Genomic DNA, 13,486 nt, shown 5'->3' on the forward strand with positions numbered 1-13,486 from the left:
TGTCCAAATACTTCATTGGATTATATTCAGATATTTGGTAGGGGACTGTACAAAACCAGTAAATGAAAAAATTATTTCAACAGAAGCGGACAATGTACAATGCATTTTGATGTACATTTAGATATACAAAGATAAGATATTCAAAGATATACGTTTACATGTATCTTGAAAAACAAAATATAAAAAGTATTTGAAATACTTGTATCTTAGATACTGCACATTTCTGGCTAGGTATTACTTAAGCCATTTAAAGTGCCACTTAAGTGATTGTCCATGCGTACGGGCAATTTTGTTAGGAAAATTGTTTTAAGAAAATATACTTACGGCCACATGTGTACATAGTTGGGCCAACTAAATGTTTTAGTAAAGCAACTATACAATTAGTTCGGCCAACAAAATGTTTAGTTGTGTCAATTATTTATTTAGTTATTCCAATTTACAAGGAAAAAATACATAGTGGGCCCAACTAAAATTATGGTAAACATAGGCACACAATACATTTCTAGATGGAATAACTAAATAAACTGTCGGCCCAACTAAATATAAGTACTTTAGTTGGCCGAACCAAATGAACAGTCCAAACTTAAGTGCACCTTAAGTAGTGCATTTTAAAACTTAGCTCCTCTTCTATCGTAATCGGCGAATGTGTATACTTTTCTATCCATTTAGCCTAGCTATGCCATATCTCATAGGTCATTTCCATGTATATACATTTTTTTTTTTTGTTATCTGAATACTCTATTATTTCTATTTCTATTATCAACTATAAAAAATGTTGATCTGAAATTATAATTTCACGTCAACTTGTTAGGCGTGTGCGTGCCTTTATGATGAACATACTTTGAAACTTAATGCATTGGAAATATAAGAAATATTCTAATGTATGGTTATTGGGAAGTATATATGTATATTTATATTAATTTTCAAAGGAAAAACGCCAAGTATAAAATTTAAACTATATGTAAGTACAATACTTTATTAATATGCTTCTTACATATTTAACTTGAATGACAGACAACAAAATTGTTTTAAGATAAAATACTTTCGGCCACTTCTTAATATGTGGTTTCTTCCCACCGCGTGGCGGCGGCGGCGGCGGCGGCGGCGGCGGCGGACGAGGAGGTGGGCGACCCGCGGACGCCGGTGGGCAGATCGCCATCGGGTCGGGTGTCGGAATGGGCGGGGCGCCCGCCGACCGGACGCGACGCCGATTAGCCCGGTTGGGCGTCGTCCGGAGAACACCTGTACCGGCGAGTTACGCCCGGCGGACGGCGCGCGCGCGCGCGCGCGGGTACACACGACGGCCTTGCCCGCGTGTGTGCGTCCGGGATTGCCCACCGCGCGAGCACACGTACGAGGTTGGAACGCGGCCGCCGTCTCCCTCCCGCGCGGCCGTCGTCCGGCGACCGCCCCCGTCTCGCTGGCCGGGTCTCGTCTCCGAGGCCGCCGTCCAGCCGACAGTTTACCGTGTGATCGCGTCCCGTCGACGACGTCAGCCGCGCGCGAACCAACACTCAACGGGTTTCGTCCGCCGCCGCCGCCGCCCACGACCGTCTCAGTTCAAAAAGGGCCCGTCCGCGCAGGCCGTTCTGCCGACGGACAAAATATAGTGTGTGCATTTTCCAACGCGGTTTTTGTGGTGACAAATTGAACATTTTTTATTTTCTCAAAAATTAATTCGGTTAAATCGAACAATCAAATTAATTGTTTTATTTACAATAACTTATTTCGGTTATATTACTTTAATATATACATACGACTCGAGTGGTTAAACGGAAATTTCGCACTGGAATTGTCTAATCAAACGCACACACACGAGGCTTGTTGTCGGATGATCACTTATTGAAGGCCACGCTACCCTTAAACACTACCCCTTGACGATACCGCATTATAATGTAAGTGCTGATGTGTATTTTTTTACTATCTATCGTGAAATTGAAATACATAGTGAGCCCAAATAAAAATTATGGTTTACATAGGCACAAAATACATTTATAGATGGAATAACTAATTAAACGGTTGACTCAACTAAATAGTTAGTAAGCCCAACTAAACGAACAGTCTAAACATTCAACAAATATTCTTTTAAATAAAAAACAAAACTATTTAAAACGTTAATGTAAACGGAAAAAAAGTATAAACAGTTTGGGCCAACTAAATGTCTTAGTAAAGCAACTATACCGTTAGTTCGGCCAACAAAATGTTTAGTCGAGCCAGTTATTTAATTAGTTATTCCAACTATAGACGGAAAAAAATACATAGTGGGCTCAAATAAAAATTATGGTTTACATATGCACACATACATTTCTAGTTAGCTATTAGAATAACTAAATAAATAGTTCGGTCAATTAAATGTTTAGTGCTGTTGAACTTATTATTTATTTAGTTATTCCAATTGTACACGTCCAATTGTACAAATTGCTAATTTTAAGTTGAAATAACTAAATGCATACTTGTATCTACTAAAAATTTAGTTAGCCCAACTATTTTTTTTTTACCAATTAAATAGTTTATCTCTTTGAAACAATTTTTGTTTGTGTTATTTTACAAAAATATATATAATTAAATATTTACCTTTTCATTAGTAATTCTCAGAGCAATCGAATTTTTAAACTTTAATGGTAACACATGTATTTTTCAATTAAGAACAATTAGCTGAAAATTAAAATGGCCGATAACCAGTTTTAAGTTATCACTTTTAAAGTTATATTTGAGTTAAAAACTAAGGACGGGAGTTTGAAGTGCGGTTGAATAATGTGCAACGATAATAAACATAAAACTTAATTTCACACTTCCACCCTTTTAACTTTAACGACAAATACTTATTTATATTTTTTTTCTACATATATTCCAAAAATATTAAAATTTTCGTATCGACAAACCCACTTTGAAAATTTAGTTTTTGAGAAATTCGTTGTGCATCATTCGAATAAAACTCTATTTAATTATTCATCTTGTTAACACAATATTCAAGTAAATGTTATTCCAACAATTTCAAAACTAATATTACTCGAATAATATTTGATTGGAACGAAAAATTAATTACACGGTTTGTAAACGCTTTATTAAAGTAATTATTTTTTTTTTAAACAATTTTTTATTGGAATGAATTGTTGTAAAAAATATTTAAATAATTTCCAACGTAACGTTTTATTCGAATACGGATTTTCACAATAGCTGTATGATTACAACACTTTTTGGCACAGTCAGAAGGCAGCAGTTCATAAAAAAAAAGTCTTTCTTTTTTTTTTCAAGAAAACCAAAAATAATCTTAAAAGAAAAATGACCAGCCATCTATTAAGCACGCGCGCTGTGACCGCACGTAATTCCGGTCCGGAACGAATTTACCTAAATGGAGTGAAAAATCCGCGCGGTTAACCGGATAATAATAATAATAAGATATAAATTTATATCTATCTATGTTACCCATGTTGTTATGCCCGTATATCCGTCATCCCGTGATTACTATATTATTTTTATTATATTACATTATAAAGAAAACGTTAGGTGTCCGTTAAACGTGTACGAGACGTGCCTCTTGGGTGTTTTTATTTTTGAAACGTGCGCCACAATGATACTTACCCGGCTTGCTCTCCTCGCGTGCTTAACACAATAATAATAGCATTACTGTATTACTGTTATCACTGGATATATATATTTAGCCCGGAATTCCTGAGACGCGATTCGAGCGACCGTTCTTGTGTTTATAAGCAAAAAAAAAATCAAAATAAATAGTGTACAAATAATGTGTAAAACGAAAAAGTTTATTGTACATTATATACTCTGGATTGTTGCGGTCCAATTGGAAAAAGTGACCTAAAAACAGGGACCGATTTAGATACTTACTGAAACGGCATCCGAAAAAAATGTGTTTCTTCGTTTACTATAAATAAATTATGTTTAACGGAAAAATGGGTTTTTCGTGGAAAAAGTGTTCATAGAAAAATTGTCCACATTATGATTGAAAGATCTTATAAAATCGGTCCGTTGTGCTTACAACTCACCGCCAAAATTTGTGGTAGATGAGATAAAGAATATTTGTCTTTTGATAGTCCCATACAATAATCAATAAAAACGCAGTTGGCTGGTTATTGTGCCGGACGCTTTTCAATTGTATAATATTACCCACGTCAAGTATAGGAACCACCCGAATGAGCGATTAACCGTTTAAGTTGGATATTTCGAAAAAAATATAATAATAAATAATAAAAAAAAAAAAGAAACGAATAAAGGATTACAAATAATTTTGTGGACAGTGGACCATTGAGACTATTTGGCACACCTTCAATTACTATTAGCGAATTGATACGTCGAAAACGGTTTTAAAGTGCTCTTAAACACTTTGCATACCTATTAAATAATACGCTAAATTATTTTTATGACATACAGGGTGATCCATGGGACGTAGCACACCCGTTTCCGGGAGAAATAATTACAATTTTTGTTTCTATAATGTCACTGCGCAATACTCGACAATAACTACCAAACATTCACCTTTGTTAGTGTTTTCCGCTTCAAGCGAATGGCCTTTCAAACTTAAATTTTAACCCGTCAAAACAAGTATCATTTGCTGGAAATTTCGATTGGTCGATTACCAGTTTCGAACGGCTACATAACATCCAGACTAATTTTGTGGGTTTATTAAATAACATAAGTGTTTATAGTGAATACAGCTAAGCCGTGTGTCGTTACACAACCTTAGCGGTTGCCTAATTGGTAAATTATTGGGATGATCCGTATCTACTTATATTTGAATGGCTTGTAGTGTTGGCTAGTATATTATGATAATCATCTATCGGTTCATCCTACCCAAGTATATTAGTTGTAAATATAGAGGTTTTTTAGACCGTACAACCTTCCACGGTGTCTTTGGCCTATAATTATGTACCGTTTTGTTTTCTTCAATTTAACACCATGTCCTTCTTGGTACACACATTTAGGTGATAATTCGGTCCTTTTGTTATAAAACATAGTTGATTTAATTTTCTGTATAGTAGTTTTCGGCAAAAGTAATATTATAATATACAACTCATGTGTTTTAACAATAAGTGAAAACAATTTCAATTCAATATCTGCATAATGTTTGGATTTATTCAAAACCACTTACAGTTCACGTTTACATTACACAATCGACCGGTCCGTGATAAAATCATTTGAGTATAAAAAAATAATAATTAAAAACCAAACGCGCAATGGCAAATTGAATGATAATAATCAGTCAATAAAAAAGAAGGAAATACTTAGTAAGCAATAAGTAGTTATAGTTAGTAAAAAAAAAAAACGTGTACCGGATAATTGATTAATTGATATTATATTTGTAATAATTAATATTATACTCAGACGCATTAGGAGATACGTCAACGACGGGTTTGTTCAAAACGAATAAACGTTTATCTATTCAATTTGATTTCACAATTTGCAATTCAAATGGGTGCGCGAAGCTGTTACTCTTCTATAATTGCACGTATAAAATTATTCAAAAATTAAATCTCAAAAACTATAAAAAATTCCTATATTAATTTTAACAACCACCAAATAAATTATTCATCGCGTCCAGAATGTAATAATTATTTCATACAAAATAATATATTGTAATTAATTTTAAGAAACCGCGTATAAGAAATAAATCGGTACAGGGTGATCATTACACAGGTGAACCGCTCAACTCGATATCTCATAGGATTAAACAAGGAATAACAATTTTTGTTTTCCCTACTTTTGAAACTTAAATGGTAACGCCATACATTTTATTCGTTTTTTAAATACTGCGAATAGTGTACATGTAATGTATAAATATATAACGATAAATAGTATTAAGGCAATTGTAATAACATAGTCTTGGAATAATTATTTTTATGGTCCAAACGACTTGTTTTATAGTTTGTCTTATGCGTTTTTTCAGCTTAATTTATTTCCTGTCTAGACGTTAATTTAATATTAAACGTCGAATTGCCAATTATTTATTCGTTTTACTTGAATTGGACTTACAACAAAATTTATTTGACTAACAAGCGTAGAAAATAGAACATTGAAACAGGTTGATATTCTAAGCTGATTTAATAAATGAATTGTGTTTAAAAAAAAAAAAGCACAAAATAATTAATAGGTATTATATTTGTAATATTTCCCACGACACGTCTGAAAAAAATGTATACATTAAATTAAAAACATAAACAACGTAATTATTATGAGAACTTAATTCTAAACGTTGATCATTAATCAACTCCGTTACAACTATCTGTCCACATACGAAGTGAACATATCTAGTTAGTGGTAAAAACCTAACCGTTTTTGGTTAGAAAAGTGGACTAGATCAATAATATTTTCTTATTACTGGGCTGTATTTTTAACTAAACAATCTTAGTTCAAGATCAACCGAACAATCCATTCAACCATTTATTTTAAATGACAACATTGAATCATGATCGTTGAAAATTTGTATAAAACGGTCGATAAAAGTCCCGATTTCCTAACCAACTCCATTATTTTTGTGCATAGGTATTTTACTGATTTTTAAAGTTTAAATATTTTTGTCAAGTTCGTTTGCTGTTTAAGACATTTTTGGATCACAATAACTTACAGTGCGTTGTGCGGTTGGCCATTGCCCCGTTCTCAAATAGACCCATTTTTTTATTTTCAGGCTTTAAGACGGCAATGCGATAAGGCGTACTCGTGGTGAATTTTTTTTCTTTCTTTTGGAAAACCCTACCGACGTCATGGCCAATTCTACTTCGGTTAGCAAGTGCACGGACTTTTCGGTTTCCAGCTTGTGCCGGGACATGAAGACTTCACCGCCGGACCCGGCCATCGTGATCGGCGGCACCGGCAACAACATGAAGTTAACTCTACCGCTGGCAGCCTGTTCTCCGTTTTCCACAGCTCTGAACGGACCGACCGGTAAGTGGATGACACTTTAATACTTATTTAATTAGAGGTCACGCGGTACAGGGTAACCGCGAGATCACCCTGTACATACATGGCAAATTTTAGTATATTTTTCCACAATATAACCCCATCCCTTATGCGGTAAAACCATAAGTCCGTAAGATGTTTAGGAAATTAACTTAATAAATCGGGAACGATTTGCTGAAAACGTCGACTGGTCGATAACCAGTTTTGAATAATAACCATTCAAAGTTGTTAAAATTTAAAATTTTCAACTTTAGAAGTAGCTACTAATAACAACTGGTGATCGACCAGTCAAAATGCTCAGTAAACTATTCTTAATACCGAAAATTTGTAACTGAGCTTTAAACTGGTTTTCCACCGGTAAACCGATTTTCAGCAATTTGTTGCTCTTTGAAAAAGTTAATTAAATACATTCGCTCCTATTTAAGCGTCATGTAAGAATATGATGATAACGCTCTAGAAAATACTATAAACAAGATAAATATTTGGTAATTTAACGGTATTTTATAAAAACTACAAAACTGTAATTTAATTTTTCCAAGAAAACGAGCGTCTCGCGTTAAATCAACCGGTACATAACGACGGGGTTTCCCCCTCGCCCCTTACAATTTACATATTATTTGCAATTTCAAATGACAGGTAGTTCGGTACCTATGTAACAAACATAATAATCGTATACCATTTAGGCAACGGTACATAAATGTAATATAATCACACATCAGTAATTAGGAAACATTCGCGTTGTATAAATATTTTATTTATAATGTTATTTGAATTATTATGTTATAAAAAAAAACATATTGTATCAGTATTTTTTTTAGTTTTAATGTTGTTTTATACATTGTAAAATATGACAAAAAGAAATATTGATCAGGGTTTCTTTTTATGAAATTGTGTCCTTTTTTAACGGACTGGGGAGATTTCATTAAAAAACTACTATAGACCGGGTTTGACGAACGGTAAACTACAAAAAACTAAAATTACTATGAATTTTCTGGACGGGTTTACTTTCTCAGGCATAAGTATACACATCTTGGTTAGTATTACAGTATTTACAGTTAATAACTGTGTACGTTTCAACTTCTGAAATAAAGTATATTGTACACTCTTTCTGTTCATAAATCAATCGTTCAATTGAGTTTATATCAACTTCAACAATGGTAACGTAGATAAGCATTAAAATTTGAACATTTGAAACTAATAACAATTTCTGGTTTCAGTTATGGATAACTACTTTTTGAGTTGTTAGAGATTACAATTTAGTAACTCAAAAAGTAATTATTACCCAAAACTGGTTATCGGACCAGTCAACGTATTCAGCAAATTGATATTGTTTATTTTAATAGTCAATTAAATAATATATATACATCAACATTTAAGTTTTAAAAGTCGATAGAGCTTTGGTGAAAATAACAAAAAAAAAGGAAATATTTATTAATTTTATAGTTTTGTTAGATAACACAAAACAAAAATTATTGTGAAATTTCAATTATTTTAAAAGATGTATTATAAATATTTTATAATCATATAAAAGATATTGAGTGTCTTGCCCCCCCTCAAATGAATGTACCTACCCTGTAATATAGCAAACGGTAAATAATATTATTATTAATGATAATAATTATTTCTGTTGTCGTGCCGTGAAATTTCTATACCCGTTTAATTTATTCGTCAAGAGTCATGTAAGTAATTTTATTTACTTCATTTTATTTTTTCTGTAAGCATAATAATATTATGTGTAATGTAATCGATGTAAAAAATCGTAGTATTTCCCGAACGACATCATCACGAATCGTCTGCGTCGTAAAAACCATTGGCGTCGATTAAATAATAAAAACAAATGACATGTTAATTACACGAGCCGTCCCACATAAGAAGAAGACCAAATACCTTCGCGGCTAAAAAAATTAATCTTATCAAATCATAAAAACCACAGTAAACGTTAGGCGCGCGGTCACATCGCACGGTTAGATAATAATCATAATAAAAAATATATTATACTTACTACTAACAGCGATAAGAGTGTTTTTTTTTTTAATTTAATGTGAACTACCTAAAAAAAAAAAATAAACTGGTTTTTTTCAATTTACCCGACCACTTGGGCCGTCGACACGATTCGGCTCGGGACGTCTTAATTATTATGTGCATTAAATTTAATAAACGTTATTTGACACCGTGATTAAGTTTCGTTGTTTGATTTTCGGTTTAAAGCAATCTCATTACGGAATTATTCATAAACACGTGTTTTGTGAACAAACAGGTTCTTCAAAAAAAAAAAAAATATCACACCGAATTAACGTGCCACAATATTATTATATTTGGCCCGATGCTGTTGAACTAAATGTATAGTCGTTTAAAAGTTATTTTTTAATTTTTTTTTTATTTATACAACATTTTATAAATTTATAATCTGCATATGGTATACAGGGGGATTCGCTTTTTAAATCTGAAATAATATGAATCAAGTCGAAGCGGATTGGAGTTGGTGAACATTTAGTAAGAGTTACTAAAAAAGGCACTTTAAAATTACCCAAGTTCTTCAAAATAACATTCAAATACTTTCATGCAACTTCTTGTAGTGTTTAGTGTATAGAACTATGTAGGGGTATTGCGTAGAAATGAATACATCTTTAATAATAACTTACAATTAAGTATGTCGACTTTGTAGTGCTGTTAACGTTGGAGTAATTGTTGGTTGAAAATGAGAAAGCAGTTTTAGACAATTCTGATTTTTCGGTCATATAGGTAAAACACTAACATTGTAATTTACCCATTCGCTGCGTGTAAGTGCATATATGCATTAGGTGCATTTATATTGATATCATTTATTGGTCATGGTTAATATGTAATTTGTTACATATCTATTTGTCGGTAAAATAACTGAACTATCGATTATCAAAACGACTTTTATCAATAGAATGCGGTAAACACATAAAAATGGCATATAATATATTTTTATTATAATATTAATCGTTCCTAATTTTTCCATAAATAATCTCTCTACCGTACCCGTCTCCTCGGCGAGACACCTAACCAACATACCCTACCGTTTGAAAAATAAGTTTAAGCATCGTCCCAAAACTCGTTAGGCCCATTTGCCGCGTTTTCTATTCTCCGGTGACTTTCTAAATGGCTAAATGCAATTACCGAACCATTGTTTCACTGCCACTTGTAATTTCACTTTCAAACGGGCGGCCGTTGGTTTAAAATCACGTTTTTTAATATTTTTGTCATAGCGTTTACCTACCTCGCAATACGTCCAAATAAAAACAATATACTATGAATAATATTGTAATATTGTTAAACCATCACAAACGTCATTTCAAACCGCTTGAGTGACCATCGTGATTATTCTGTCCAACCGCAGTCAACTATACTGAAATAAAATCTAATATCTATTTTGAGTTTAGGTCTAGAAAGGCAATGCTGGCGCTATATGAAACTCTATATGTGAGCCTACTTCCTACACATACAGGGTGCATATTAAGAATTAGATACTAATTTTTTTTCCTTAAAATAATTGCAATTTTGTAGGATATTCAAATTTTCGAAAAGGATTACTAATTATAATATTGTTTAAGAACTATAATTTCAATATCAAAGCACAGCGATTGTCGACCTATTTGTTATTAACGCTAATTACTAATATATTATGTATACTTATATATTCTCTATTGCGCATAAGGCGATTGTGAATAATATCGATTAATTACAAAATATTGATTTCTATATATTTTTATGATAAAAACATAGCTGTTAATGATTCAATAACAACTATTTTTATTTACAAATATTACTTTGCTTTATTTAACAAATACATGCAAATCTAAAGACTGTATTAGTATAAATATAATTTATGTTAAGCGCTTAAATAGTTAATTAAATATAAACAATTCCTACTGAAGGTTCTTCCAGAGTCCAGAACTTTGTCAGTAGTTTATCTAAGTCTTTGACAATACAATTTTGGAAACAATGTATAGGTATATTTGTATATTTAAGATATGAATGTATGTAAGGTAAAACGGGATATAACAATTTTTTTTTGTTACGAGGCAACACCGGGTGTACTTTGCATGTGTAGCTCGTTACCAGACAAAATTGGAAGTGACCGTTCTGACCTAATCTATTTCGGGCCAGCACCACACATACGGGTTTTTACAGGTGGCATCTGTACATAGATCGGTCTACCGTTATGGTGGTACAAGAAGATATCTCGACCGGATAAAGCCCGGCAAATCTACGGGAAACGTCTAACTGATTAATGCATTGGAAAACGTAACATTGTCCACCGGGAAAGCCGCGAGGGTATTTCCATAAGAAGCATAACGGGCGTGACGATCCCCCGTTTAGGTATCCGTACCGAGACTGCCTCTAACACCTTCTCCTGTGGATTGTGCGTGGAATCAGCTAACCGGTTCTTAAAACGAATTTGTAGAAACCGAAAACACACATGACGCACCGTCGTGAAATGTACATGTTATATTTTAATTTGTAGCGATATACATAATATTCATTTTTACATTTACATAACGTTGAGTCGAAAAGATTAGAACATAGTATTTCTTTATTGGCGATTCGCCGTTTATTCGCTTACCATTATGACATGTCGTTAATACTACCATAATAGTAATATTTACAGCGAATCGTTTACTTAAATGCATAAATTGTGTTAGTTAACTCGTTTATTGATCAAAACGTCAGCAATTATGAATTTTAATCTGAAAACACTACACAAACCGTAACTGGTAAGTTGATAACATTTCAGCTATAAACAAAAAAAAACAAAAATGTTAAAATATTGATTGAGAAAATGATCAACAATTAGAGGGGGTTGGGAGCGGACGACTTTCAAAATCCAGATTTATAAAATAAACACAGATAAATACTCATAAACGGGTATGTTTACACATAGTTAAATATTATACGTAGAACGTTTTAAACAAAACTGCGAAAACTAATCTATGACCAAAACACGGGATATCCAGCAGATAGACTTGGCCGTCGGATAAATATCTTCTATCTTCGTGCCTACCTGAAAATTAGATATAACAAGATGGTGCACTTCGTCATTTACTGATAACTGAAACCCTCCTCAACTCAGCGTAACCACATTCTAGAAATTAAATTATAGTACAAACAATTTTCCTACGATATGTTATATTTGAGTACTTCAGTGAAATACTTCTAGAAGAATAATTTTTCATAAAGAATGATTTTTCCGATTCATGTCACTATTTTCGAGTTACACTTTCAGTTAAAGATAAGAGATTAGAGATAAGAAATAAAAGGTAAGATTTAAGTGATAAGTGATCAATTTATAAGGGGTAACATATCTATAATTAAATGTTTTTCTGTGAAGTGGAGAAAATAGCTAGGGTAGTTATTTTTGTTTTTCACCCAAATGAAAACTTTTATGAAATATTTAAAGAGACTGATTAGACCGACCCGCGATGCTATCAGTGTAACCGCCTGAATCGTATCAATTATCGAGCAGATGTTTTACAATATTATTGTATAAACTTTAACACACAGTTTAAGAACGAAAAATCAAAACGGCTGCTGCTAAACGCGAGGAAGACGTGGGCGCACATAACTGAACACAGACGACCGATGTGTGCATCGAGTATCAATGCCAAAGTCTGAAATCGATTAACCTCTTCAACGCGAACCAATACCGAACGACCGGTCTGACGGACAGTCACGACGAGACGATGACGAATAACGATATTCTTATAGTATAGGTACCTCTATAAGTCGTGAGCACGTCTACCGATCGTTACTTCTTCAATAATAATGATCTCGTCTAATTATTATTATTATTCAATGTACGGCTTATAAAATAAAATATTCCAAATAATATCATTATCATAACGCCTGCGCCGAACCGCTATGGGGATTCCCGACGTTCTCCGGTGGTTTGTCAAAATTTGACAGCACACCATTATTGTAATAACGGTAGGTATTATCGTTACAATACTATGACCAGAGGATATACAGCGCATGTAAACCATAAATATTGCCAAGTTGGTGAATAAAAAATATTACAGTATAAACAACAAGAGCTATTGCACAGAGCTATAATTATTATTAATGTGGTCTAAAAATGCACGAAATTTATTTTTTGAAATATTTCATAAAAGTTTTCATTTGGGCGATAAACAAAAAATATAAAACCTAGCTATTTTCTCCACTCTACAGAAAAACATTTAATCACAGATATGTTATCACTTATAAATTGATCACTTATTACTTAAATCTTACCTTTTATCACTTATATCTTACCTCTTATTACTTGTTTCTAATCTCTTATCTCTAACTGAAAGTGAAAGTGTAACTCGAAAATGATGACATGAAATTTCTTGTATCCAGTCCAATAATATAATATCCATATTAAAATAAAATATTATAATTTAAAAAAAAAAACTATAATAGAATAAGTACAGCAGACGCCAGCCCAAGTAAAAAATTATTATAGAAATGTTTCAATGCAGTATACAAATAACCATAGATCATGTTCAATGAAAACATTATTTCTTGATTCATATTAATAATTTGAAATCAATTAGATAGTATTTAT

General features: G+C 32.7%; 1 protein-coding gene across 1 annotated transcript in view; it reads left to right on the plus strand.

The window, feature by feature from the left end:
• Window positions 1-1,694: 1,694 nt before the first annotated feature.
• The window catches only part of LOC126842155 (paired box protein Pax-6-like), a 67,445-nt gene continuing 55,653 nt past the window's right edge, over window positions 1,695-13,486 (plus strand). Inside the window, 2 exon segments of the mRNA XM_050579043.1 lie at window positions 1,695-1,895; window positions 6,641-6,897. Of these exon segments, the coding sequence (XP_050435000.1) occupies window positions 6,717-6,897 (181 nt within the window). The 5' untranslated portion in view covers window positions 1,695-1,895; window positions 6,641-6,716.

This window comes from Adelges cooleyi, unplaced genomic scaffold (assembly GCF_023614345.1).
Source record: "Adelges cooleyi isolate 19-005CV unplaced genomic scaffold, UGA_ACOO_1.1 ACOO_flye_CR_arks_rails_tigmint_CR_PRNA_447, whole genome shotgun sequence".
Classification (NCBI taxonomy): domain Eukaryota; kingdom Metazoa; phylum Arthropoda; class Insecta; order Hemiptera; family Adelgidae; genus Adelges; species Adelges cooleyi.